At 45.4% G+C, this 26,676-nt stretch overlaps 1 protein-coding gene across 5 annotated transcripts in view; it reads right to left on the bottom strand.

Moving 5' to 3' along the window:
- The window catches only part of DCC (DCC netrin 1 receptor), a 374,240-nt gene that overhangs the window by 96,845 nt on the left and 250,719 nt on the right, over nt 1-26,676 (bottom strand). For all 5 annotated transcript variants that reach the window (XM_080571841.1, XM_080571842.1, XM_080571843.1 and 2 more), the window contains 3 exons: nt 25,912-26,060; nt 25,295-25,433; nt 19,130-19,179 (listed from right to left, as the gene is read on the bottom strand). In XM_080571841.1, the coding sequence (XP_080427967.1) occupies nt 19,130-19,179; nt 25,295-25,433; nt 25,912-26,060 (338 nt within the window). The remainder of the gene's footprint in view (nt 1-19,129; nt 19,180-25,294; nt 25,434-25,911; nt 26,061-26,676) is intronic.

Raw genomic sequence — 26,676 nt, 5'->3', positions numbered from 1 at the left:
CATGAATGATTCCATAAATATCACGCAGTTTAAGCCCAGAAATAGGCTGTTTTATAATTGGTTTATTCTCTAGAGACTGTCCTGGGGATTTTTAAGATGGGAGCACATATTCTTTTGGCTTCGGGAGAGCTATGGGATCCAAATGTGGGGTTTAGGGAGCCAATTTTGGTTTTACGTTTTTGTTTCCAAACACCTCCTCCTTAGACACCAATCCCATTAGGCAAGGCTATATTTATAACATTTTATAAAAAACCTTTTATGGCTTCCCGTTGTGTTGATTCTGCAACACAAATTAGCAAGAAACATTGTTCTCACTGCTTTATACGTGTTTTCAACAAGGAATAAGGAAAAAAAAAAGCACACAGAAAAGCAAGGAAACCCTTAGGTTGTATATAATTAAGACAAAAAGTCATAAAAAATGGTTAAATGAAAAAAGAAATAAACCTCAGGTCCTGATTCTCATTTAGACTGAGAAATCTTCCAACCGTTCTGGCTGCGCAGAAAGACCTCGAGGAAGGAAGAGCAAATTTACGGCCGTCTTCAGGTACCTTCGTGCTGCCAGCACGCCAAAAGCAGCTGCTGCAGGAGCAGGAACCTGATAAGAAAACTCCTGGAAACGGCTGTGTTTTATTTTCCAATTCTTTAGCGGTTGTACAGGGCCCCGCGGCACGTCAGGCTGCCACGGGAGGGCTCCGTGACGGAGAAGGGGCTGGGAGGGTGCCGGGGGCAGGACCCCCACCACGGGCACCCAAAACGTGGCACCACCAGCAAGGGGTTTCCAGCTCGGCACCTTTATTAGCACTTCAGAAATGTTTAAACCTTCACGAGACACCCACCGTAGCTTTGGGGGATGCAAGAAGTCTGCGCCCTGGCTGCCTTCAACACCCAGGCCAAATTTTCTAGGCCTTCAGGCCTGACTCTTTACGGCCCTCCACAGTTTTCAAAGTGCCTCTCCTAACAGATTTTGTGGAACCACAGCATCATTCAGGTTGTAAAGACCTCTAAGATCATCTAACCTAGTCCCTTTCGTCCCTTTGCATCCCATTTTCCTCTCTATTTTGCTCCTTTTAATGAAGGGCCACGGTTCTGCTCTGCCGACTGTTTTCGTCCCGCCTGGGGCTAGCTCTGCAGTCAAACCAAAGTCACTGCCTCTGACTGGATCTGGCCCCAAAGCATCAATAAGAGAAGCAGTAATATCTTTTCCTTCCAACTTCCCATCCTAGCTGAAGCCTGTCCTGAGAATGACATTTCTGCTGAGACTGACTGTTCGCTAATGGACTCTATCCTTTTATATTTTGTCTCCAAAAAAAAACGCATTTCTAGTGGAAATTACTCGAAGAACAGTCCATAAAGGGTAATTGCCTTTTTTTTTTTTCCAAAGGTGATCCACACAGCCTGCCCATTCATCGTCGTTTCACAGGGATCCTAAGACCAGAGAAATGTTCGCCTTTATTTTTGAAGGAAAGTGAAAAACAACAAACAGCTGATCCTTATAACTAGGGTCATACAGGGTCTTATTCCACTAACAATTACATTTCTTTCTATTTATGGACAAAAGATGTAAGCAGATTTTATTTAATTTAAAAAAAATCAAATGAATGCTGCTACTGAACCATTCTTTCTGCACAGATCCCGTGATGGGGAGGAAGGAAAGACTTCAGCATTTACAACTCCAGAGCGACCACAGCCATATATGCCATATTCCTGAATATGGCTCATTCTCACTTAAAATCACCTCTGAACGCAAGGATGAAACTGAAGGAAATCCCCATCCACCCCGTGGAGCACAGGGACTTGATAAAAACACCCAGACATCCAAATTGCTTCGGTTTTGCTCTAATGAACTCTAACCGCAGGCTGTGATGAAGACGTACGATCGCTTGGGCTGCACGCAAGCATAAACTACTCCGGGTTCCAAATCCTTCCTCCTGCTGCTCTTTCTCAGCTACCGATACAACATTCAAAGCAATACGGTGCTCAAAATACTTGAAATCTTTTACAGGACAGTGAAAATGCAGTCACTAACTTCACGGGATAACTGGTTTTTTTTTCCCTATCTGCAAATTCCCTCCCATTCCTGACACTCTGGGACTTATTCAGAAGACACTGGGGCCACTTGAATTGACCCATAAAAAAATGTTTCCACGAGTTAACTCTTTCAATAAATGCCATTAGTTATGCCACCTTTTGACAGACGAACTGTCTCCATCCCTTAGGAGCTCTCCTACCCAGCACTTAGCCTCTTAAATACTAGGCCGAACGAAAAACTCGATGGCTTTAGAAAGTTCACTCCGTGCAGAAAATGTGAATCCCAGTTTGACACCACACCACAAGGTATTCCCTTAGAATAAAAGGATAAATTCAGATGTCAATAAGTTCATAAAATCTAGATGGTGGTGTTGTGACTGGTCTTTGTACTCTCTCACATCGTCTCTCAGGGAAATTAAGGCCTGACAGCTTGGGTTGCAGACACCTATCCACCCACCCATCCACCCACCAAACTCTCGTTTTTAGCAGAAAGCTGATTTTCCTCTTCAAAATGAACGCCGTAAATCCTGCCTGTATGTTCCAGAACTTCAAGAGTAGGAAATAAAGCTTCATTTCTCACTTTCCCCCTATAATCTTCTGGAAGAAAGCTGCAGGAAGTTCTTAATATGAACCTTGTTTCTGGATAAATTTACCTGAGAGGCCTTTCAGGTCTTTATTCTAGTGGCATTCAAGCAGAAATCAGCTTTTACAGAGGCAGTGGAAGCTCTCAGCCAGGCCAAAATGTGTCTGGAGGAGCAGGCCTCATGGAGACCCAAGCACGAAGTGCTGGCTTTTCCTGACTTCAGAACAATTATTTCGGTGACTGGAACACAAAGGAGCCTTCTCCAGATGAAACAGACCTCCTCGAGGTTCAAGCACCTCTAACGGAGGTGCATCCTCTCTTGAAATGTTGCCAAGGAAGAATGGAAATATCTTAATTTTCATGGCACTGAATTTGCCAGGCAATACAGATGTGACAACACTGCTTTCATCGCCAGCGTGCAGGATGGTTTTGGTAAGAAATAGGTGTTTTCAGGGATTCTCTGGCATCGAAGCAGCCATTTCTTTTACCAGGATGTCGGACGTGCCCCGTCACGTTTCCTTCTCCCTGCTCACATCCGCCACAGGCCCCGAGCCGTGCGGTGCTGACCGTGCAGCAGCGGCAGGCGACGTGCTGTGCAAGACAATCAGCAAAACCACCGCCGTGACCAACCTGCTCGCTCACCGGAGACACTAAGTAAAGTTCAAGCACTGGCAACACTATTTACTGAGCTGCAGAGCAGAAGACAGTGTATAATATTGTCTATTATTCAAGATAAGGAAAGGATGAGGAGTACTAAATCAGGCGGGATACAGGGAACAGCTACTGCAGTAATTATCAGTGAGGTAAAATATGTTTGTTTGTAAATATCTTAACACAAAATCACACAGAAAGGTAGTAAGAAGTGCCAGAAATCCTTGTGATCGCTGTTATATTGGCGTTTTGTCGCGGTGTGTAGCACGGTAAGGTCTTGGGCCTGTGTTTGTACACGTCTGGAGTTCACATTAATGCAGGTAATAACAACAGCAGGTGCAGCGATGTAACTTTTATTTTGCACGCCCAGTCTAACGAAAATCTGTCCCTCAGGGAGCTCAGCACACGAGTACTGGGAGGAAGAGAAGAGCATAAAGTGTACACAACTGTAAATGTCAACGGCAAGGCAGCGCTCGCGATGGCACCCAGGGGCATAACGAGAAGCAACGGAATAACATTAAGAAAGGGAAAATTTAGGGTGTTTCGGGAAAGACGGATAGCGATACCAGTGAGTTGTGTGGCAGGGACACTCGAGCAATCCCCCGGCTGATGCGGTGGGAAAACACCACCACTTAAACACTTTACAAGTACCCGGGGGCAGCGGGGGGAGCGTTAGGGGAGAAGCAAAAACCAACCCAAGCCCATAAAACTGGCTGCTGGGAACAGCGGTACATTAGCCGAGTGGCACCAGAGGACACAACAACTCCTTCCAGCTCTAATTTCAGTCATCTCGTAGGGCAAACCTTGACCCAGAAATTATTTGCTGATTCACCATGACCGCCGAAACAACCCTCTTACGTTCAAGCAGTTAACCTCAGCTACAAGTCCCTCGTACTCTGGCACAGCTGAGTGTGTAACTTCATCACCGACAGAACAAATAAAGATCCCCCTTCCACGTTTATTCCTAGTTTTTTTTTTCTGATGATTTTCTTCTTCAAAAGGTCAATATGAAAAAAAAATACCTTGAATTCTACCAATTAAAATGCTACAGTGAAAACACCTAAGGACAATAAACCGACAGGGTACTATTTTTATTGATGCTACCTAATTCTTTGCAATTATTCGAGTACGAGAAATGTTATTTCATTAACTGTCCTGAGTAGGTGTTCTGCAAGACGCTGCTGTTTTGTTTCTGGCCTTCTGGTCTATGCTGAAAAATCAACAGAATTATTGAGCTTACGGGGAGAGAGACATTATTTTAAGGGACGGAGGGGCAACGTGCCTCCTTCACCCCGGTCCAAGGCAGTGGCTATCATCATCGCTCTTAAATTAATCGCAGCAGCTGAGCCAGGTCAGCACTGACCCCAGCTAGGAGCCCGGCAACGCACACCATTCATTACAGACACGCTTGCAACCAAGGGTGAATAAGGGAATATTTTCTCCCGGTGTTTTCTCCTGTACCAGCAGAACGAAGCCGTAACTTGTAATCACGGGAGCAGAATCTGGGAGAGTAAATGGGCTGGAATAGAGACATAAACCATGCGGAATGTGCGGGGACAGAGGACCTGCACCTCTGCATCGAAAATCGCCGTAATTACAGCTCTCCTGCTCCTGGAAGGCAAAATCAATACGGAGTTAATGGGGCTGCGATCCTGCCCGTGCAGCAGAAGGGGAGCAGAGCCATGGCCGTGCCGATACGCACCCTACAGCCCAGCAGAGAGATGCTGGGGTGACTTCCCCAGGCCACAAGAGCCCCAAGGAATGGGAAATCCTAGGGAAAACCATGGGAGGTGTGACACAAAGCAGGCTGCTGCATGCTGTCCCTGCTTTGGAACAGCTTTTTTCCAGATACGAGGGCTGCCCTGCATCAATCTCCAATCTTTCCATTTTTGCACCGGCTTTTGACTCGCTTCTTGTGTTTGTTTCCGACTGCCTTTTTGCTTTTCTACTCTAAATTGTTACAGAACAGGACGCGTTTGTGTATTTCTTTTACGCAACGCACTCAGATGTTGCTGAATATCAAACACTCCTTAACTTGCTTGGCTCATAAACGAAAAATCAAGGTATAAAGCAGAGAGGGACAACTCTCTGTGAAGGCAGAAGACCCGTTTTTCACAACCTGCCCACTGCTGGCGGACGCAGCCACCAGCCAGAGGGCTGTGTAACCCCGTGCACTGAAACTACAGTTTTCACACCGATGAAAACGTACCTTTTTGTACCTTCTGTGACCCCGAGCACTGAGAGATGGAAACCCCGATCCATGGATATGTGTCCATCCCTGGAGGAACACTCCTGATTTTTTTTCTTTTTTTTTTTTTTTCTCATTTGCATGCATTCTTCTTAACAGCGATAAAAAAAAAATCAAAAAAAAAATCACGGAAAATGTCAAAAATCGCGTAAATCTGTACACCCCGCTGCCAAGCTGGAGAAGGGAAATTTTCGTTCACAAATGGCACCGGGCCAGTATAGCTGCAGATGGTAAAAGAACATATTGCCAACGTATCCCTCTGCATAAAAAGCAATTAAAATATGATGGTAAGAAATGCTAAAGAAAATGAGGGAAGCACAAGCATTTGCCGTCTTATTCTTTTGTATACTAAATAATGCAATAAAAATAAAACCCAATTAAAAAAACTCTGCCGATGCTGCAAAAATCTCATGGCTCGTTACAAGCCGTCGGAAATCGAAGGCAGACAGACACCCAAATTATCTCCCGTCTTGAACCAAGTGTGTCCCGGAATGAATGACTTCTGGGTTTATGGCAGGCTACAGCTGGATCCCGACTCGGTAAACTTTTACAAGCCCTTCCAAAATTTCTCGTGGCTCATTTTGTCGTGTATCGGCGGAGGAAAAGATCCTTGCCCTAATGAAATAGGTGTTTGCAACAAATGCTCGGCAGCTGGTTATGTGACCGGACACATCGCCTAGGCTGAACTCCTTCCGTATGCTCTTATTTCCCTATGTGAGTGGCTGAAAGACCTTCAGAGGTCTGGGGAGCAGGGGAATGTGCAAAATTATATTTGGCACGGAACCTCCCTAAAATTAAATACGATTTTCCGCCTCTATTTCCGTACCAGTTTTTTCTTATCTCAAGCATTTTTGAACTGCCAGTCACTCAAACCATCCCGACTTCGAGTTTAGATGCGAAACCATAAACTATCGAGCTCAGGCAAAAGAAATTAATGAGTGTTTTCTTTTTCAAGGGTATTCTCTAGCGAATAATACCAGCTAACCGACTGCGCGCCGGGCAAATTGCTGGCTGGGGTGATTAAATCAGGGCTTCTCAGAAGCAACATGCCTGTCAGACTTCATCGAATTTGGTTACGTTAACACAGTTTTACTTTCTCAAAATGTAATTAGCAATAAATTCAATGAGAGCCTTAGATAACATCTTTCAAAATAAATAGGAAATGAGAAAACGCCGGGAGGGACAAGAAGGTGCTGTGGGAAAAGGGCACCAGGGGGAGGAAAGCACACCAACCCAGCAGGTTTTTGGTGTTTTTTAAACAATTTATAATTAAATATATATATATAAATCATGTATAAATAGGTATATATATATAAATATGTCTCTGTAATTCTGAGGAAGAGCCACGTAAGGTTTTTTCCAAAAAGACCCTGTGAAATGCTGCAAAGAGCACCAGCGGTTGCATTGCTCCGCGGGGGCAAGCGGTGCTCGGTGCAGCCAAAGAAAGTCTCTCCTTGTCCTAAAGGACTTCCAGGACTTTAGGAACACGACTTATTCATAAGCTTCTAACTGGTCTTAGGATTAGAGGCCCCTGCATTTGACCGAGCCAACTTAATTCTCTTCTGTCTGTAAGCAAATGCTCTCGGGGTGTCCACGGGATCGGCTTCCCGCAATTAATCCCGATTCGCAGCTAATTCTAAAATCTTATTAAGCTCAGAAGAGGGCTGGCAGGACAGCCGCCTGGCAGCATCCGTCACAGCAAGGGTCTGAGGGATATCCCCAGCCCGGGCTGCAACCCACAGCTTCCCCCTGCTGCCTCCAGCCTGCCTTCACTGCAGCAAACCCACCCTTAAAAATAAACAGGAACAGAAGACGTGAAAACCACCCCAAAAATAAACAGGAACAGAAGGCGTGGCATGCCTATCCACTTTCAGGCAGCGTTAATCTCTACCTGGCACGTCCAGAGAGATAGCCCAGGCCAATAACGTAGAAAATAACATTTTTTCTGCATAGAGCACAGCAGCTGCTCTGGCAAGCTCCCTTTTTCGCTATGCTTTCCCTCTGGTTTCGTTTCCATTCCTTTTTATGGCAAATAACAAACGGGAAATGGGATGTTGGTGCTCCAGCACAATGATGTTTGGACTCTTTATTTTTTTTTACAAGCATATTTAGGCTCTGCACTCGACTGTGGCACGCAGCAGCTCCGACGAGGTTTTTAAACAGCTGGAAACTTCTGAAAACCTCAATAGGGATGCTGGATATAATGAACACTTAAGCGGAGCTGCAGAACATCCGTGCTGCAAATAAACTTATGAATATGCAGGAGATGGTGTGAAGTTTGTTGCGGGATATTGGGGGGAGCAGTTACGTTTAAATAGCAGGTAACGAAAGAGAGAGCAAGCAAAACGCGCGAGGTTTTCGGTTAAAAGAAACCTGTTTGATGCTGGAGTCATTGGAGGAGCAACAGAGGATGCTGAAGCAGTGAAACTTGGGGGACTGAATTCCCGGTGGGACTGGGGAAGACGACCGCCTCGGGCTAAAAGGCTCCAAAAAAGTCAGTGAGAAATTTCGACCGCTTCTTTTCAGCCCCGATCAGGAGACAGAGCTCCCGAGCTTTCCTCCTGGGCTTTCCACAGCATAAGCAACTTGCAAACGCTGATGAAATGAATTCATACGTTCATTTACCGGTTTATTTTCACAGCGCTCCCGTGGAAGGGATGACGTTATCCCCTTCTTCCACGCGAGTGGGGAAGATTAAGCTCCGCTGCTTTGGGGTGCCACCTTCCAGAGGGGAAACCTGGCCTTTTTATGGGAGTTCATCAGAGGTCGGCTGCTAGATGGCACGATCAAACCGAAACAACTCACGAGTCCTTAGATGCGTCCTGTGAATAATGATTTAAAAGATTATAGTTATTTCTCGCACAAACCTGCCTCGCTACGTTTATTTGCTCCCAAAAACTGATTGTTGAAGTGGCGTTTGGCTGAGCAGGGAATAACGTCGGTGCCGTGGGACGGGACCAGGCTGTGCTAAAGAGCTGCGCGGCTCCTGGCAGCTGGGAGGGGGCTGGTGGCTGCAGGATGAGATGCTGAGGACAGGCAGCAGCGCTCGGGGACCGTCCGACATGCAAATAATACTAAAACACCAGCGTACTGACATCGCTATGGACTGTTATGGCCTGGCAGCTGGTAGGGGATGAGAGGAGGCACGGAGCTGAGGAGCGAGCTTGGTCCTCCTTCGTGGTCTGAACAGCGTCATAAAAAATGTCATTCCCCCATTCCAGCTCCTCGAGGATGAAGATTTATGAAAAGGGAGACCACTTCAGCAACCCCAGGCTGCTTACCGATGGGTTGAGGACAGAGGAAAGTAAAAGGAATTATTTCAAAAGTGGGAAGTTACCATCCGGAAATGAAGGACCGCTGAGCTCTCACATGGATGCCCTCCTTCGGCGATGAACTGGCCCTCAGTTGCTGGAGTTTCAAGGAGGCTCACGCTTCACCGAAACCACAGCTTTACATCTGAGAGCATCTGCATGGAGGTTGAATGCCTTTTCATTTAGGTACATTAACCTTACAGCTTTCGTTAACCTGTCTTTGCTCTCAAAACAGGTCACAGCCCCGCTCCCGATGCTGCTCCTCGTCCTGCTCCCCCAGGATCTGGGATGCTCTGGGATCACGCTGACCATCTCCCGACGCTGTAGCACAAATCCTGCAGCACAGACCTTCACACCCCATACCCAAGGCATCCTTACTTTGCTGTCAGCGAGTTCGCAGAGCACTGGATGCTGCTCCTCACCTGCTCCGGTGTGTTTCTCCCACTTGGACTTGCCCGTGTTCGTCTTCTCAGCATTATTTGTGTCTTCAGCAGTGCTACTCCCTTTTACAACCCTGCAGTTCTTTTTTTTTTTTCCGTCCTTTTTTTTTTCTAATTGCAAGATGTTCCCCAGTCACAACAGTTCCAGAAGAGGCATTAGAGCGCAGAGGACTAAATAACAAAGAAAACCACGGAAAGCCATGTGCAATGAAATCTGGCAGCACTGCAAAATTAAAACAGAGCGAGGCAGAATTGGAGATGAGTGAATTATTTACAGGGAGTAATTTGTCTTCCTGTCTGCTCGCAGACAAGGAACTTGGTTGTTTCCTCCGGCTCATTCAAGAAATGTGAACAAAACGTTACTCCGGGATTCCCTGATACACGCTAAAAAGGTTTATAGAAATTCAACCTACAGGTCACCTAGGATTACGTCTGCTTCTTACCGAACAAGAGTGGAAGCTTTTGGACGGTGACCATTTGGATAATCTGGTTTCTGCCCAGCAATGCCCATGGTCTGGGGCTTCGGCACCGCATACCCTGTGCAGCTGGCTCCCATCAGGGCACAGTAAATAATAGAAATAACATAAACAACATAAATATCATTGTGCTCCTGGACAGAACGAGCACTTCACACCATCTCATTCTCCGTGAACAGGAGGAATATAGAAGAAACTTGGAAATAATTGCACTTGCTGGCTCCAACGTGCAATTCTGGAAGGCACTTAAATCCCGAATTCGAGGCCGAATCGTAACGGCGATCAGAAAAGTGACAAACATATTTTGAAGACGCTTATGTAACTTCGAAATGAAACAGGACTTCAGCAAGCTACGAATTTTGGGAACAGAACGTAGGGCACTGCCACAGACAGCTGGAGCAAACCCACAGAATTAAAACCTTCGCTCCTAAACCGGCGGGGATTAAAACGCAGACCTGCCAGTTCTCAACCCAAAGCATCCCCTCTTTCTGTTAGTTTTCAATTTTTTGCTGGGCAGGCAAGGAGCTCTGCCACGTTGAAATGTCTCCTCTGAAATTAAAAAACAATGCTGTGCTTATCAGGACTAACGCGACGCCAGCAATTTTCAAGGAACGTGTTTACAAATGAATCGACTGTTTACCCCAACACATCAAATTAAGGGGAAATATATTTAGGAACAGATTTGTGCTGCTTTGGTTGGTATGATTATAAATTATTTTGTCAGCCTCGCTGCCTAATTGCTAAAGGATAAGGATCTCTTAAGGGAAAAAGCAAATATTAGAACAAGCGAAGAGCAGGCTTTTTTTTTTAGTGCCTGGGAAAGCACGTGAGTGTGAACCAGCCCCTCGATCTCTGGCTCACCCTCGTCATCATCACAGTGTTTTTTGGAGCAACCTTCTTTTTCTGTTTCTTCTTTCCAGCCCAATGAGTCAACGTGGGGCTTTGCACGAAGAGAAATGGGAGGGATTTGGAAGAAAACCATCGTTCATTCACTCACCCAAAGGAAGGCTCATAATCAAAAAATACTGCTGTATACATCTCAAGAAAAAAAAAATCTACTTTGACTGAATCCATTGCTCTGTGCACGTCATATGCCACGGGCAGGTTTTTCAACCTGCATTAACATTAGGCACAACTGCATGGAGCACTGAGAGTCCTTTACCTCTCCAGTCCTTTACCAGACTGTGCAAAAGTTTAAAAAAAAAAAAAAAAAAAATCAAATGAAACGTTCATGATTCAGCAAAATCACTGAATTTTGTTTTTTTAATATCCTGCAACTTATTTTTTGCTCATAGTTTAGAAGTGAAGACTGTTCTTTTCTTTTTTTTTTTAATATTTAGTGGCTTCTTCATGCCATGATTCTTAAGTACATCTAACCCATAGATGGATCCATATTATTAAACATAAAAAGATAAAATGCAGTATCAAGTTATCATGCACTTTAGGTGGACTGTACGAAACCAACCTCATCCCGGAGCAGAGCTAAAAGGTTCAAAAGTTGCACGTGCAGAAGTGCAAAGCATTGCCACAATAATGGTGCAAATGTTGCTCACATTAGAAAGGAGATTGGTACTTTAACCTGGGATCTTTCTTTCCAAAGCCAGGCAGAGTTGATGTTCTCTTGCACGGGGACAGGAGCTTACAAAGATTTCGGCTCCTTCCCCTTAGGTCCCATCGCACTGGGGCACGGCAGCAGCTGGTATCGGCTCCCTGCGGCCGCCCGCAACCTTGCCTTTCTCCTTCCCCGGCTCTTTATGGCTTCTCTCCGAGATAACCGGGAACATAGAGCTCTACTAATCAGTGTCATAGCTCGTTAATTTGGTTTATTGGTCTCTGGGTAAGCCTCGCATGCTGCACCGTTCGGCAGGCGCCGAGTCTTTATCATTAAGAGAGAACTGCCCAGAGCTCCCGCTCGGCGTGTCGCCTGCTGCATTAAGTGGCTTAATAGTATCGCTAAATTTATCCTAAATGAAAAGGTGGCCGGAACATTCATCACCTCGAACAAGGTTTAATCAAATCCCATAACATAATGAACCTGCCCAGGTTTGCCACCGTAACCTTTGAGGGTTTCTATGCGCTCAGCAGCGAGGGATCGGACGCGGACGATGCTCTCAAGTTCTCACGGTACTCAAGATAAATAGCTGGAAAAAGCTCTTGGAACTTGTGCCACGCAAGTATCTTGACATGCACAATTACAGTGTTTCCCTGATAATGACACGTCTTCCAGCTTCATTAGTTCAAGGGATATTTACGGAGAGAATGACCCACAAACAGTTTTGGTCTCAGAAATGCGGATAATTAATGTTGAGAAAGAGAAGGTATCGATCTACGAGCCATCAGAAACTTTTCCCCTCTTAAAGGTTAAGCTCAACGCTTGTTTCTATCCTTCCCTAATAAGTAATACATTTAAAGGTTAAAGATCTCTTTCTCTGTGGTCTTCTCCTTAAGTAATATCTTTAAAGGTTACTAGCATTGTTTCTAGAGGACACTTCACTAAACAGTGGCGACAGTCATTTTGATTTTACCTTTGGTTCTTTTAAACCACTCAATATCGATTCCGACATGAGATGCTCCTAGACGTCGTTCATATTTACTTTCTCAACTTGGATAAATACTCTGAACGTTCATCGTATTTTCAAAAACAATGCTACTTCACCCTGCGTTGCTTCATCTTGCAAGAAAAAACAATTTTATCTTGCCTCCAATCTCACTTTCCAGTATACGCAGCTCATCTTTCCCTCCTGCCATAACATTTACATATATCTGAAGAGTTTCAGCCTCCACGGTGCTTTATAAACATTAGCTAATTACATAAATTACCACGTTTTTCACACTTGGCAAATATCGTTTTAAAACCCAGCTTAACCACCCTGCTGGTTCTTCATCCTTGCCGTACAGAAACGTCACCAGGCAGCGCGCTGGAGTAGCAGAGGAAAGCTTCTCCTGATTTTTTTTATGCTCATCGATTCAGCCATCATCCCTGCTGCTGGAAGGAGAGGTTTGGTGGATGGCAACGAAGATGTAGTTTGTTTGACGGTCTATCTTAGCTCTATCACCTTGATTTTCCCCCAAAACCACCACCAGAAGGACAGTTTCGGCACACAGAAGTGCCTCAATTAGCGATTTTGTTCGAATTTTGGTAGCAGTGCTCTCAGCGAGTCGATACCCGGGAAGGATGCTCAGCATCGCAGGGGGATGGCAGACAGCAACATCCCCTTGCCAGCACCCCGCACACCCTGCTGCTTTCTTAGGTAGATTTAAGCTTCGTTGGCGAGAAAATGGATAATTATACACAACGCTCATTTGGGAGAAAAACGCCTCCCGTGCCAGCTAAATGTCTGACATACGATGATGAAAGGCTCTAACCAGGATATATGGCACCTACTTGAAACAGTCTGTCCAGCCTTAAAAGAAACATCCTTTCCTGATATTGCTTCGTCATAAAGGGCCCAATCCATCCTCATCCTTCAGGGAGCCCGCGGCGCTGCACCGGGATGATGTACAGCTCAGCAACAATTCCTGCGAAGCTTTGGATGCATTTATAGCACATTTTAATGTACGTTTGGCAGCAGAGCAATTTTAAGCAGCTGAGCTAAATGCAGCCTGACAGAATGGTTGATCTCCGTGGCTGTGCGCCGCTTGTCTGCAGCGCAAAGCAGCCTTCAGACCCAGATGCTAAGGAATGAAAAAAATATATATATATTTTTCCAGTGGCAGCATCTGGCTCCGGCGTGTCACGGAGCATCCCAAGGCAAGTGTCTTCCAGTCTGCATCCTCCGCAGCAGCAGCAGAAAGCAATTTGGGGATCAAAATTGGAGCGAGGAGGAGAGGAACTTGTAACATCCTACCGTAAAAATGATGAAAGCGTTTCACAGATTGCTAAAGAGCTGACAGTTTGGTGATGACGTTAATTTGGAGACCCTTAAACATCATTTAAGATTCCAGCTGAGCGGCAGACCTCTGTGTAGGCGATGGAAAACTTCCGATGTGAGTTTTTTTTTCCTTAGGTCCCAGGTTAACGTAAAGCATCCCATACGTGAGCACCTATAGAGCAGGCAGATGCCCAGCTTCAATTGCTTAAGTCCTTTGCATAAAATAACTTAGAAAAAGGATGGAAAAACAGCATAAAAAAAATCAACGTGATAGAAAAAGTACAGCTAGCTCAGAAGGACCCATCTATTAGGACATTTAGTGGCACTCAGCACCTTAGGCGCTGTTCTCCATTGCAAAACGTTAACGTGTTTGAACACAATTAAAAATGGGGCTAGCTGATGGGATGCTGACCGCATCGTGCCCTTGTCTGGGCTCATTACAACATCAGGCTCAGCCACGAAGCCAGCCCAGCCATCGGGCTCGAGTGCCACAGCCCCTGGAGCAGCCCTCCACAAACCCACAGCTAACCTTACTCTAAAATCAGGCAACGTTCCCCATTTTTGTCCAACTTCGATAACACCCCGAAGCCCTGAGCGGGTCCAAGTTGCCATGAATATGCAGCACCTCCGGAAGCCACAGTTGTGCGGTGCTTAGGCAGTGTGAAATTAAATGATTTGTTCGGGGTAGAGGTCCTGCCACCCGCCAGCCTACCCCTTTTGACAGCAAGATATGCTTGGCATAGCTGCAGAGAGTTCAAGATGTTGCGTATTACAAAGATTTTGCTAGGAATAATTGACCACATGAGGCAAAAAGAAAGGAAGAGTTTTGCTCGGTGAATGTTAAACAATACAATTATTCACTGTAACGAGCTAAGGATAATAGGAAAGAGCTGCAAATGTGGTATTCAAGGGTACAACCCATGGTTATCACTCACTTAAGCCAAGTTCTCCTTTGTTAAATTTGAAACAAAAGCCTCTATTTTCCTACCGTGAGCCGGTGATGAAGACAATGAAGAATCTTCTTCCCGCAGTTTATTTACAGCACTTCCAAAAATCTCATAAATGCTATAGATGTTGGTTAGCAAACATTACAGGGCATAATGACAATGAACTTTTTATTTATAGAGACAAAGACGCACAGCCATGAAATGATAGAAAAAAGAGATTTGTTAGCGTCCTCCTAATCTTCAGTCCGGATTTCCATACAGAGCCTCTTCTACGGGATAACTGACAGAAGTTTTATATAAAATAGTGTTTTAAAGGTGACTTTCTGGGCACCTTTTGTGTGCGTAAGCAGGTGATGTCCTCACCTCCACTCTCCCGACACCGCTGCTCCATGGGTCCACTTTGTCACCGAAATGAAACACGGTGCAAAATACCGACTTCAAGCAGTGCTTTGGGATCACACTTGTTCTCTTTTAACAAGTTTTTTACGGAAAGGTTTTCTTTTAGAAGACAGAAAGTTTGGCAATTAGCTTAGCTTGGAACTGCAAGTCTTGTACTTTTTTGTTTTCCAGACGCCTGCTGTGAAAACGGTCCCCTTTCTGACCTCTGCTGACGAAGGTTTGGTAATTGTCCCATTGTTTTTGAACAATGTGCTCAACGTTTCTTCTAGAAGGAGAAGCTGTAGGTGCAGGTATTTCTTTGACAAAACTCTAGTAAGCATTGGACGCATCCTTTTCCTTAGCAAAGAAGGCCATTCTCAGATGAAATAAACTAGAAATGAGTCTCTTGTTAGAAACAAGACACATGTTAGTAAAAAGAGAGGGCAAAAAAGGGCATTTTCAGCTTTCATGTTGAATTAGGTTCACGCACAGAATTTAATGGCAACAGACGTATATGCACACCTATGTCCATATCCCTCCCATCGCTGCTCTCTCTTTTGCTAAACTGGACACTGCACATAATTAATTCATAGGAAAAGAAAATCCAGAATTATGTAGAAAGCTTTGAAAGACAAATTCTTCCTGAAATAACCCTTGGTCGCTTACTACCAAGAGGCCGGCAGTGGTTATTTCTAATAACCAGCCAGCGGGGATTATGAGCCCCCATGCCTTTTGCCAGTTTCTCAGATCAAACTGTCCTCTTAATTGTCTCAGCCACGTCTGCGTTGCGATTTACAGTGAAATCTCTTTTAGGCAGAGAACTGTATTTCTGTCCCGGTCCTCACCGTTATCAGTTCTGATCTGACTGAGGTCTCCAGTCCCAGGGCACCATCAATATTAAGCAATAATCACGATACTAGTAATTCACATCAAGCATCTTCCATTTGCCTGGCCGTCTCCGTTACGTTATTAAATTAATAGATCTGCCAGCACCAAAGAAAAATAGCAGCAAGACAGAAATCTTATTAAACCGGAGATAAAAATTTAAACAATTCTGCAAACTGCCAAAGCAAGTCTTGGGTCTCTTCAGTGCGCGGCTCAAACCCAGTTAGCAAACCATGACGGTTGGTTATTTGTTTTGATTCCATCAGCCCGTGCTTTTTAAGCGTTTAATTGAATTAATTCTCAGCAAGTGCTGCCAAGAGAAGAAAAACAAGAACACGGGCAAGACAAAGACTGCAGAAGTGCAATAGTCTGGGTTACTACAACCTTTTACAAAGGTGAGAAACTGCGTACAGTTCTTTGCCTCGTTAGGAGTCACATAAAAAAAAAAAAGGGCAATAGCATTTCGGGGCACGGTCTTTGAAGATGGTTCTGCTTGAAAAAAACCTTCTTATTCCCTGAGATTTAGTGAGTTTAGCTCATTTCTGCTATGTTTGCTGTTCCTAGTTGCCTAAATGTTGATATTTAAACTCTAGTCCCATCTTACCGAGATTTGCTGCGGTACGTGGGTGTTGGCACTTCCCTACATCTTCACTACCTGCAGGACGCGGTCTGGGAGAGCGCAGAACAATTCCACATCGCTTTTTCTTTCCAGTAAAGATCCACGATACAACCCTAAAACACCTTTTTACGCAGGTGCCAGCCTGCGAGCTTTTGAAAACGATACTCTCCATTAATAAGGGGTGCTTTGGAAAGCCACAGATGTCCTCCTGGGCAGAGGACGAATTTTGGAGCAGAGGCTCACGGCAGACTCTTTTACCCCACCTGTACAAAATAACGCAACCTATAAATGCAAATAACCCATTAATACATCCTAGGGTAGGAGCATCCATGCCCCATCCCATGCAGCGTCGTAACGCGTGCCTTATTTTCTATTTTTGTTCTAAGTGCTTTAAATGGAAGCGATCATCCCAAAAGGTCACTAACCAGGACCAACTGCTCGGTGACATTTTAACTTGAGAGTAAGGAAGGAAAGAGTAAACACAAAGGTTTGGAACAAGATGCGCCAAGACGACAACGCCCTTTGGGCACTGCATGTAAGACGAATTTAAAAGTAACTGCAGTAGAGGGAACTTTAAAATAAATAAATAAAGATCCAGAATATAGGTTTGATGTTATGAAAACAAGCAGGGAAGAGAAAGATCAGCCTGACAGGTACTCAGTAGTCCCGACAGATCGGAGATCCTATAAATGTTCCTTAAATTGCAGTTTATCCTATTTAGTGAGCTTTGGGCTCCTGCTTCTGGGCAGCTGTGCAAATGGAAGTGGTGAGGATCACGTCCGAGGGGACATCGTGATAAGACACGACGGGTGGGAATTTGCACTTTTCTTTCACGTTCTGATGTTTGAGCTTTCCAACGTCCTAATGAGCCAGCGAAAACCATTGAGATGAGCTCCAAAACAAGAGCTTATGCAGTGCCGGTAAATGTGAGGAGTAAATAAAAAGGAGCAATCTCACCCATCTCTCCGAACGCATTCAGAAGTAGCACTCATCAAGCACGAAGCGCAATTAACACCTATTATGTACAATATTATATTACGAAAGAATATTAGCCCACTCCATCAGCGACATGGAAACGGTACGGATTTTTCTACGAAGGGAATTACGGCGTTGAAATGAAACAAATGAACGCTTCAGAAGAAAATTGAGATGTGCTCGTTGGAACAAGCAAGACGACAACAGACCCACCTGCACGTGGTACGTATAACCCTATCAGTAAGATATTTCTTCCCGACCCCTCCTTTCCCTCAGGACCAGCTCCGCTTCTCATTATTCCCAGAGATTTTTCTATTTAATCATGCCACTGTTATGTTTATTACAGACGTTAATCTGCAATCAGGGAACAGCTTCTGCTGTTCTCACCTAAGTTTAAGTGGCACTCCTGTTGCTGAAGCCTCTCTGAAAAATCACTGCTTCTCTTTAAAACATTTTTGGGGTGCTTCAGGGCTTATTTTAATGAGAACTTGAAAGGAAATGAGGCTTTCCATTTCCCATGTGCATGGGAATATGTGGTCTGTCCACCTGAGTAGCCCATAAATACATTTTTGATGCTTCTCCTCACTTCCCTTAAATGCCATAAAGTCTCACAGGGTTGAATTCGGACATGGAGAAGAAAGGAGCTGGGCTGAGAACGAGCCACTTGGTGTCCCCACACAGGGAAAACCTACAGCATTGGTAAACTTGTTACAGGACAGGAGAATTCGTGTTGGACCTGCACGGCAGGGATGCTCGGAGGTGTCGTGGCTTTGCAGCAGGGTCAAAATTCACTTTTTGAATCCTATTTATACGTTAGACAAAACTCTTTTTATAAAATTATTCACATTATTATTCACACACAGTTCCATTTTGCATAGGAAAATACCACAGCACCTCATTGCCTTTTATCTTTTTCTCATATGAACCTCCAAGAAATCAGAATACATGTTTTTTTTCACGGTTTTGCTGCGATTCACTGATTTTCAGTTAGTAATATACAAGTTTTTTCTTGCCTTTGTTTCTGTCTCCCCATGCCAATGCTGAAATATGGTACAGAAATGTCTTTTAAAAAAAAAAAGCACTGAGTTTTTCTTCTAATGAGATTTCACCCGAGACACTTTTGTGTGAGTCAATGCAAACGGGTAAGCATGCAAGAAAACAAAAACAAATCCTCGCAGAACTCCTTAAGATCTCAAAAACATTATTTTGATCCTTTCAGGTATGGCCACCATCACTTTTTTGCATTTTACAGTGACACAGGAAAAGTTGCAACGGCAATCCCAAGGAGGGATTCCCCAAGGGGAACAGAAAACCTTTCGGTAGACACACTTACACCCGGAGAACCACATTCTGTAATGGCACTCGGTAACATAGCCGCAATAGAGATGCACCAGAATAAGACCCGAAAAGCCACGGAGGAGCAAATCCCTCCTTGATTCTTGGCATCGACAGCACACCAGGCTAATCTCATTCATCAATTCCCACCCACCTCTGCTGGACTGATGCTGTCGGAGGGATTTTTTTCCTAATTAAGACGTTTCTGGGCGTTGGTGGCGTTTGGGCCTGTGGAAAGGAAAAGTGTAACGCCTCCCAAAATCAAATTCAGCTGCAGAGGAGGGATGAGGTGCAGATGGTGGAGATGCAGAGGCTACCGAAAGCAGGGAAAGCTGCACGCAGGATCCCCGGCCACGAGATGCTGAGCACGGGCAGACTTACCCTGGAGTTGACCACTTCCAAGGAGACGTTCTGGGGCATCGCACTGGGCACTGCAAGGGAAGAGAAACAGAGAGAAGTGGGACACGGTGCCGTCAAGGTCCGAGTCCCAACAAGCTACACCCAATATTTCTCCCGTCGGGCAGGAAGGAGTGAGGTTTTTACATGTGGTTTATAATCTGCTCACAAGCGTGCAGACAATCCAGGTGGCACTTCAGAGGTCCCCTAGGGAGAGAAAAAACCAACTGCATCTGCTCATTCCTTCTCGTTCGTGATAGACCTATTAGCAAACCCTTTAAACAGCCAGTCAGCGGGTTCCCTGCAGTGACACCGACTACTTGAATTCATTTCTTTGTTACCAGCTCGGTCCAAAATGGATAGGGACAGGGCACAATTTTTTCTGGTATTTATCCATCAAGGTAAGTGCATTTTGAGGACGCATCACACGCAGGCAGACCGGGCGCTCCTCTCACCACTACCTTGCTTTTACAAGGATGCTAGGAGGGGAAAAAGGGCATTTTGCCTCCAGATATTACTTAAAAAGCAGTGTTTTACATTAAGGCTCAAATGTGACAAAACAGCCATTCGGGTCACCCGCAACCAAGTATTTCCTGACGAATTTCTTCCTGTTTTCCACTCTGTATATATCTCCTTCCAATCTGCTTGTACAAAACCGGTTCAAACGTATATTCGTTCCTCCAGCAGATGGCCAATATTAATTCAACTGCTGAGGAGCCAACAGCTTTACAAATATGTTCTTAGTTGTGATGCATCAGCTCCCTGACACGCACCTAAAGCTTTATTTTCCTTCTAGAGAAATAATGCCTGCCTAAGTTGGCCCTGAATTTGGAAAAAGGAACTGAAAGAGGATCATGGTAAATACCCAATTTAAGAAGAGCTGGCAGCCTGATGCATTAGGGGAAATGAGAGAAAATGATTTTTCAGTGTACAGTTATGAATACATCACGCCAAAGCTGTGCTGTAAGCTGTGCTGTTTAAACCATTTTTATGTGACGTTAACAAGAGCACTCGGGCAAAATTATTGTTTCAGCTGCCCACGTTTAAATTGGTTCAGCAAAGATCTACACCAATGATGTCGGACCTGAAGCATCTTAGAGATCGAGCGAATTAATTTTGTTTATTTAAACGGAGTTAAGAAGTGTTTGGTTTATTCTCTATAGCTACCTGAATAGAAGAAAGACTTCTGGTTGTAGGGAACAATTAAATAGATAAAGACCCATGAGCTGGAATCCACGTAGAAATGCGACATACTTTTCACCTTCTTCAGAGTTGAGTGAAAAAAGGAGGAGAGTGGCACCTTTATCACCAAGCAAAATGTAGACGTGACTCTTTTTGTAACGCACTCTGGCCAAAGCGTATGGGACTGAGGAGAGAATGAATGGGTGAAAGCCAATGTATTATACAGAGGAGGACACAACAGGGACCATCGTCTACACTTTCTCTGTGCACCTATACGGACCAGCTCCAGCCCAGCCCTTTACACTCATGGTGTAAAATCCCCTCTGACCTTGCCAGCTATGATCCTCTAGGTAACGTAACAGGCGCTAGAATAAGAACCACCCCCTGTACAGGGAGGACGGCAGCCGGCCCTATAAAAGATCCTTTCCCAGATGGTTCAAACCAGCGCCGGCAGCCAGCCCTGGTGCTGTTTCTGTCTGGTCACGGCTACTTTCGATAACCAAATCCCCAAAGTGCAGCACCTCAAAGCATCCTCAGTGCACGGGATTAATCCTGCAGCAAGGATTTGAGACAGCCAGTGCTAAGTCATTTGCCGAGGCTAATAAAATAATATCTTCAATACAGAAGAGGAGAAGCAACAACAGCTAACCAGGAAGGTCCTGCTGCCAACAAAGTCCCACTCCGGTACCATTGTATTTATGAAGGCTCCGTGGAGCATAAAAAATAAAAAAAAAAAGATGCGTTTGAATTACAATAGCCTGAAAACTCATTGTCTGGGGGCAATGGTACAGCAAAGTGAGCAGCTGCGATGGCAGCAGCAAAGGGCGTCCGAGCCGCCTTTCCTCTTCGTTACTGACTTTTGTGTTTTATGGCTGCTACGCGTTATTCTCCTACCAGACAAACTTATCTTCATTTTTCCTTTCTTGTTATTTGTTTGTCTTCATTTTTCTGATTATTTCTCTTTGGCAAACACTTGTCATATTTCCCAATTCTGTTGCACGCGTACATAATTGACGCGCGCTTTATCTTTCCTGCCAGATCTTCGATCAATAAGAGAAATAAATCCAGACCTGACCCAGAATCGAACTCAAGCCCTTCCACGGCAATGCTGGGCGTCTTCATTCCTTGTTCTCCGCTCAGTCGAGGAGTTTTCTGCATTACCAAATCGGAGACCCCGATTTAATGTCTGGGCTTGCACAACAATCAGCCAATTCCCCTGGCAAACCACGCGCCTGAGAGATTACAATTATTTCCTCCGCCTTCCCATCTTGATCAAATAAAGCAATCGGATGCACCTGGTAAAAGTTTTGTTTATTATTCCCAGCTTGATGATGCCGTTAGAAATTAGAGCAGAACTCATTTCATCTTGTGTTCGCTGTGCGATACGCGACGTGCAGAGACGGAGGCATCCGGGGATAATTTCAGCCCCTTCGCCTTGGCACGGGGCGACTCGGGGGTGGAGGGAGCCTCAAATACACCGACGGAGCCTTGCTGCTTGCTTGGTGTCTAAAGCTGGGTGAGACGAGCCTCACTGCTGATGACTTACAGATGGGACGGACGTTCATACGGCAAGGCAATGAGTTTCGGTACTTCTAACTGGTGAAATAATAATAATAATAAAAATGGTTCACTTGGAAGAGACCTTCAAAGATCGTCGAGTCCCTGGGCTGACCACTTTCGGGCCAGCCAAAAGCATCGAGGAAGGCGTTGTCCAAAAGCCTCCTGAACACGATGGGCTTGGGGCATCCATCCAGAACCTCTCCAGGAAGCCTGGGCTATAAATTATGTTTAAACCAAGTAGTCGGGAAGCATGAAATAAGACCGGCTGCCAATTGCCGGGATTAAATGCGTTTTGATAAATTCACGAGCACGCTAGCTCAGAGCGTTTCTGAGATGGCACGCGGCTCGGCCAAACATTACCGGAGCTGTATTTTAAACAGAAAACTCAGCACTGAAGATCCAGTCTACTCCTTGATCTGGCAAATCCTGTCCGGGGTCCGTAGCTCCTGCAGCGGGGTTGCCACGCTCAGTTCCTTTGATCGGGGTTTTTTTCTCAGATTATAGATTACATCCCAGAGCTTCAGAGTAAATGTCTGCGTACAGACCTGCAGGATCTAACAGTACAGCCGCCTTTTTTTTTTTTTTGGGTGAAGCTACAGACCGTATCATACACTGTACAGCAAAGGACTGGGATCGAAAAAATAACCTGTGCAAGCACACTCGCATTCCCAAGAGGAAGGCAGGCTTAAAAACGATTCTGTTCCTTTTACAAGATGAAAGGAAGCAGACCAACCCCAAAGACTTCTCTACCAGGGACTGGGGAGCACAACCAAATCCTGTCCAAGAAACTGATGTGGATAGGGGGAACTGCAGGCTTTCTCCTCTCTTTATCGCTCACCAATAAACCACTATGGATTAATGGCTTTGCCTCTCCTCTCTGTAGGTTGACAGCTGTGCACGAGTTTTTTCTTGCTGTTTTATTGGTCTTCCTCTGGCAGAAGGGGCCTTAACCCTGGGAAAGGTCTTTTTTTTTTTTTTTTGAACCATAAAAGAAGGGATTGCAGGAAGGTTTGGACTTGTGCTCTCCATTCCCTCCTCTCCTTCCGTACAATGAGATGCTGAGACTGCCACAACAAGAAGGATGAAAAGAAATCCTGGAGGCATTTTCTCTTCTTTTATACCTGCTCCAAACACTTCATTTCCCCGTTCTGCAGATTTACTCCTTGGAGGGGGGTTTGGTTTGTGGGAAAGGCTTTAAAACAAAACTAGAATTAACAGATTCTTGCTTAATTGCAATTACCCTGGGATACTCCAGGTTTCAAATGTCATCTAGATATTGAGGATGAGTTATTGGTAGAGAAAGAGCCCAGGAAGAGCCTCCTCTTTAGCAGTGATTTTTGTTCGCAGACAGGTGAAGCGTTTGAAACACTTGCGGAGGATAATTTCCAGACTCATGAATAACAATCTTTTCCCTTTCTCACTTATGATGACATTTAAAACCAAAGTGGAGTACAGGGCCGCACTTCTACACTTCACGGCGTGAATTAAATCTGCATACATTATGCAAAATATTCATTTTTCACTTGTTTTCCTTTTGTTTTTATAATTATAAGTGTGAAGTAATTTATTCTGCCAAGATCCAGCCCGTATTAGCAGGGGAAACTGAATTAACCGGGTAGACAGAAGCAGCACTTGAAAAAAATAGTGCAGAGGTGTCAAATATAAAATAACGGGGCCAAACGAGCTGGGGGCTCGTGGATGGATCCCTCTGAAGATAAGAGCCTGGAGTAAGGCAGATTAAAATAGCACCTGCTCAGGGTTTCCCCTACACCTCGTCCCCTCCACATAGGTCCTCGAGGGGGGCTCCCAGGGGATGTCACCAACCCATGCATGGCCTGGGGACCGTGTTGCAGCCACGTCAAACAGATGCAAGATGCAGATGCTTCTCCAGAGCACGATATCCCCCTCATCTGCTGTTTTTCTCCAGGGTTTATACAGCTTCTGCTCCTGCTGCCCAGAAACTCGCATTGATTTCTTCAGCTGCTCAGCTGCAGAGAAGCGTTCAGAAGCAACCGAGTTCACCAGACAGACAGAAAACCGCCATTCCTAACCTCAGACAAAATTTTTCAGCTGGTTTGGGTAGGATAACCAGGGAGAGATACCGCATTCGTAATAAAATTAGATAAAAAGTGGTAGATATAAAGGGACAAAACTCAGACACTCTCTTTTCTTCATTCATTTTTTTTTTTATCCTAGCATCAATCTCCTGTGCAAAAAGGAACCGCAGTGAATGTGTGGTGGGACTGACGGGCCTCTGCCTGGGGCACCCCAGCAACCTACTCTTCACCTCCTACCGGATTTTAAAAATCACGCTGAAAACTAACCATTTTTCCATAAAGATGACCTTGAGTTAGTGATCCAACCCTAGGACAAGCCAACCGGAACTCCCCTACCTTCCTTTAGCAGCACGGGTGAAAAATAAGTTGTCAGAATTGTTATCGGAACAAAAACAGTTTATAAATTTCACTACAAAAGCTCAGTTGACACCTCTTGGATCATCTTTAAATGAAATGTTGGCATGGAGAAAAATCCCTCCGGCTGTGGGGCTCAGTCGGGAACTGTTCCTGCAGCACTGGCACCCTCCCGCCTCTGCTCTCCCTTCTGCTTTACTGGCTCTCTTCTCCCCTTCATTTAATCCTCCTTCCCCAAGCAAGTATCAGCTATTCTCTTTTAACCGTAAGGGCTGTGTTTCCTCCTAAAACCAGTGAGAACTGCCTGGCACCAAAAAATCTATTTGGAAAAGTCAGCCTGATGGAGATCCTGCCTGGGCTTTGCACGCACCCACCCCACTGAAAATTTTTTTTGGTCCTTTTTAGGATTTTACACCTTCGTGGCCGAAGTAACTCCGATATATTAATTCCTGCTCTGGCCAGGTAGAGGAATCAGACTCAGTGTCTTCAACAGGAGTCAGGCAGGTGTAAACTCTGTGTTGGCCAACACAACTAAGTGCTTCCAAAAAAACCCAACTCGGTGTACGTCCCCAAGTCTGTGTGTCCCAGGAGCCTGGGGAGGATGATGGGGCAGTCGCTGTGACCGAGCAGAGAGTGAAACACGGCCACATCTGCTGCCCCACCAGATAATGTGCAAGGAAAAGGCAGGCAGTTGCGTCCTCCAATGCCATTGTAATGAAATAGCTACAGGGTATCCACACCCGTGCTCGAGTTAGAGAGAAAATAGAGCTGTGCAGCATCCTCATTATTAGATATAGGTATAATGAAGTGAACCAATTATCCCTGGAGATGAGCATTAGCTCAGAGCACTGCAGGCGGGTTATGAATCTCTGGTTTCTGTCCTGCACGCTGAATAACCAAATCGCTTCTTTACCGTTTCTTCCGCAATGTGGTGGGTAGAGAAAAAGCATCACGACCCCAACCCAGCCACCCTTTGGGTCTTTCCGTCTCCCCTTACCATCCGAAAGCGTGGTGACGGTGACGTCTTCGGTGGAGACGCCGGGGCCGTAGCGGTTGTAGGCCAGGAAGCGCAGGGTGTACTCGGTGAACTTCTTCAGCCCCTCGAGCCGGTAGGAGAGCCCCTCCACCTCCACGTTCTGAGCACACACAGACAGCAAGCGGTCACCAGGAGTAACGCGAACAGGGGCGAGCAGTTTGGGGACCAATATGCTGCTCTTTGAGCAGCTAAATCCTTATTTAAGATGGAATAAAGGGCAAATTCTAGCAGAATAGGTTGTTACAGACATGCATCCGCAACAGGAACATTTACTACGAGCAGCTGTCAGTCTGGTGAGAGGATGTGCCATTTCTAGTCTGGATTTGCATTATTTTACCCTCCTACAATAAACCTGGAAGAAGTTACAAGAAGCAACTAAACCCATGTATTCTACAACGATCACACGTGCAACCTGCTACCAACATCTTGATGGCTTATCACTATGTGAAGGGGGAATTCTAACGGGTCTTTAAACGGCATTTTGCATTATGCTGAAATTTCAGAGTAAATAGAAGAGGGCTTTCACCAGCACGAAACAGCTTCTGCAGCCCAGGCTGGATTCCCCCCTTCCCACTCACCTGTTCCCTTCCCGTCGCTGTCTCCGTACAGAAGAGCCTGTAGCCTTGCACGGGACCGTTGGCGTAGGCAGGGGGGTCCCAGGACACGAGGATGGAGGTAGGTGAAGTGGACACAGCCCGCAGGTTTTCCACCGGCCCTGGCACTTGCACTGCATGGGAAGGAAAGGACCGAGTGAGATCTCCGCTCCCGGGCAGCTCTCAGCCCCTACACGCGACATGACCCTCAAAACTTAGACAGTAAGAGATGAAAGGGAGGCTAAACCCACAAAAAGTAACACCAGAACAAGGTGACAACGTTCACGCAGGTGAGGGAAGACACCCAGAGCAGCCCCATGGACAGGAGCCCATGGGTCTGGCCTGGCTGGACACGAACACATCGGTACCCCCCGATCAGCAGTGGCATGAGGTTAATCCTGCCGAGTCGCAAAAACCTGGAAGCACGGAGTGATGTGATGGATTTGAGCAGAAGAAACCATATAGCTTGTCCTATATAACCCCAGAAAACTGCCTGGAGCAGGGCCCGGACCAGAGACCTCCCCCAGCCAGCATTACTCCATCATCTGCAAACCCTAATTAGCCCAACAGAAGCATAACCTCCAGTATTAATGTGTAGTCCCAGCTCTGCCCTTAAATAATATCCATGTGTGCACAGTGCCCGACGCTTACAGAAATTATGGGACCGTAACGAACTCAACTTATAAACCAAATAACGACAATAAAAGAACTAAAATACGTGGTCCTTGAAACTGTTGTTCATTTAATCCG

The sequence above is a fragment of the Anser brachyrhynchus genome (genome assembly GCF_964034855.1).
Source record: "Anser brachyrhynchus genome assembly, chromosome: W".
NCBI classification, from domain to species: Eukaryota; Metazoa; Chordata; class Aves; order Anseriformes; family Anatidae; genus Anser; species Anser brachyrhynchus.
The sequence above is the reverse complement of the archived record's forward strand: the minus strand, read 5'-3'. Positions and strand labels throughout refer to the sequence as shown.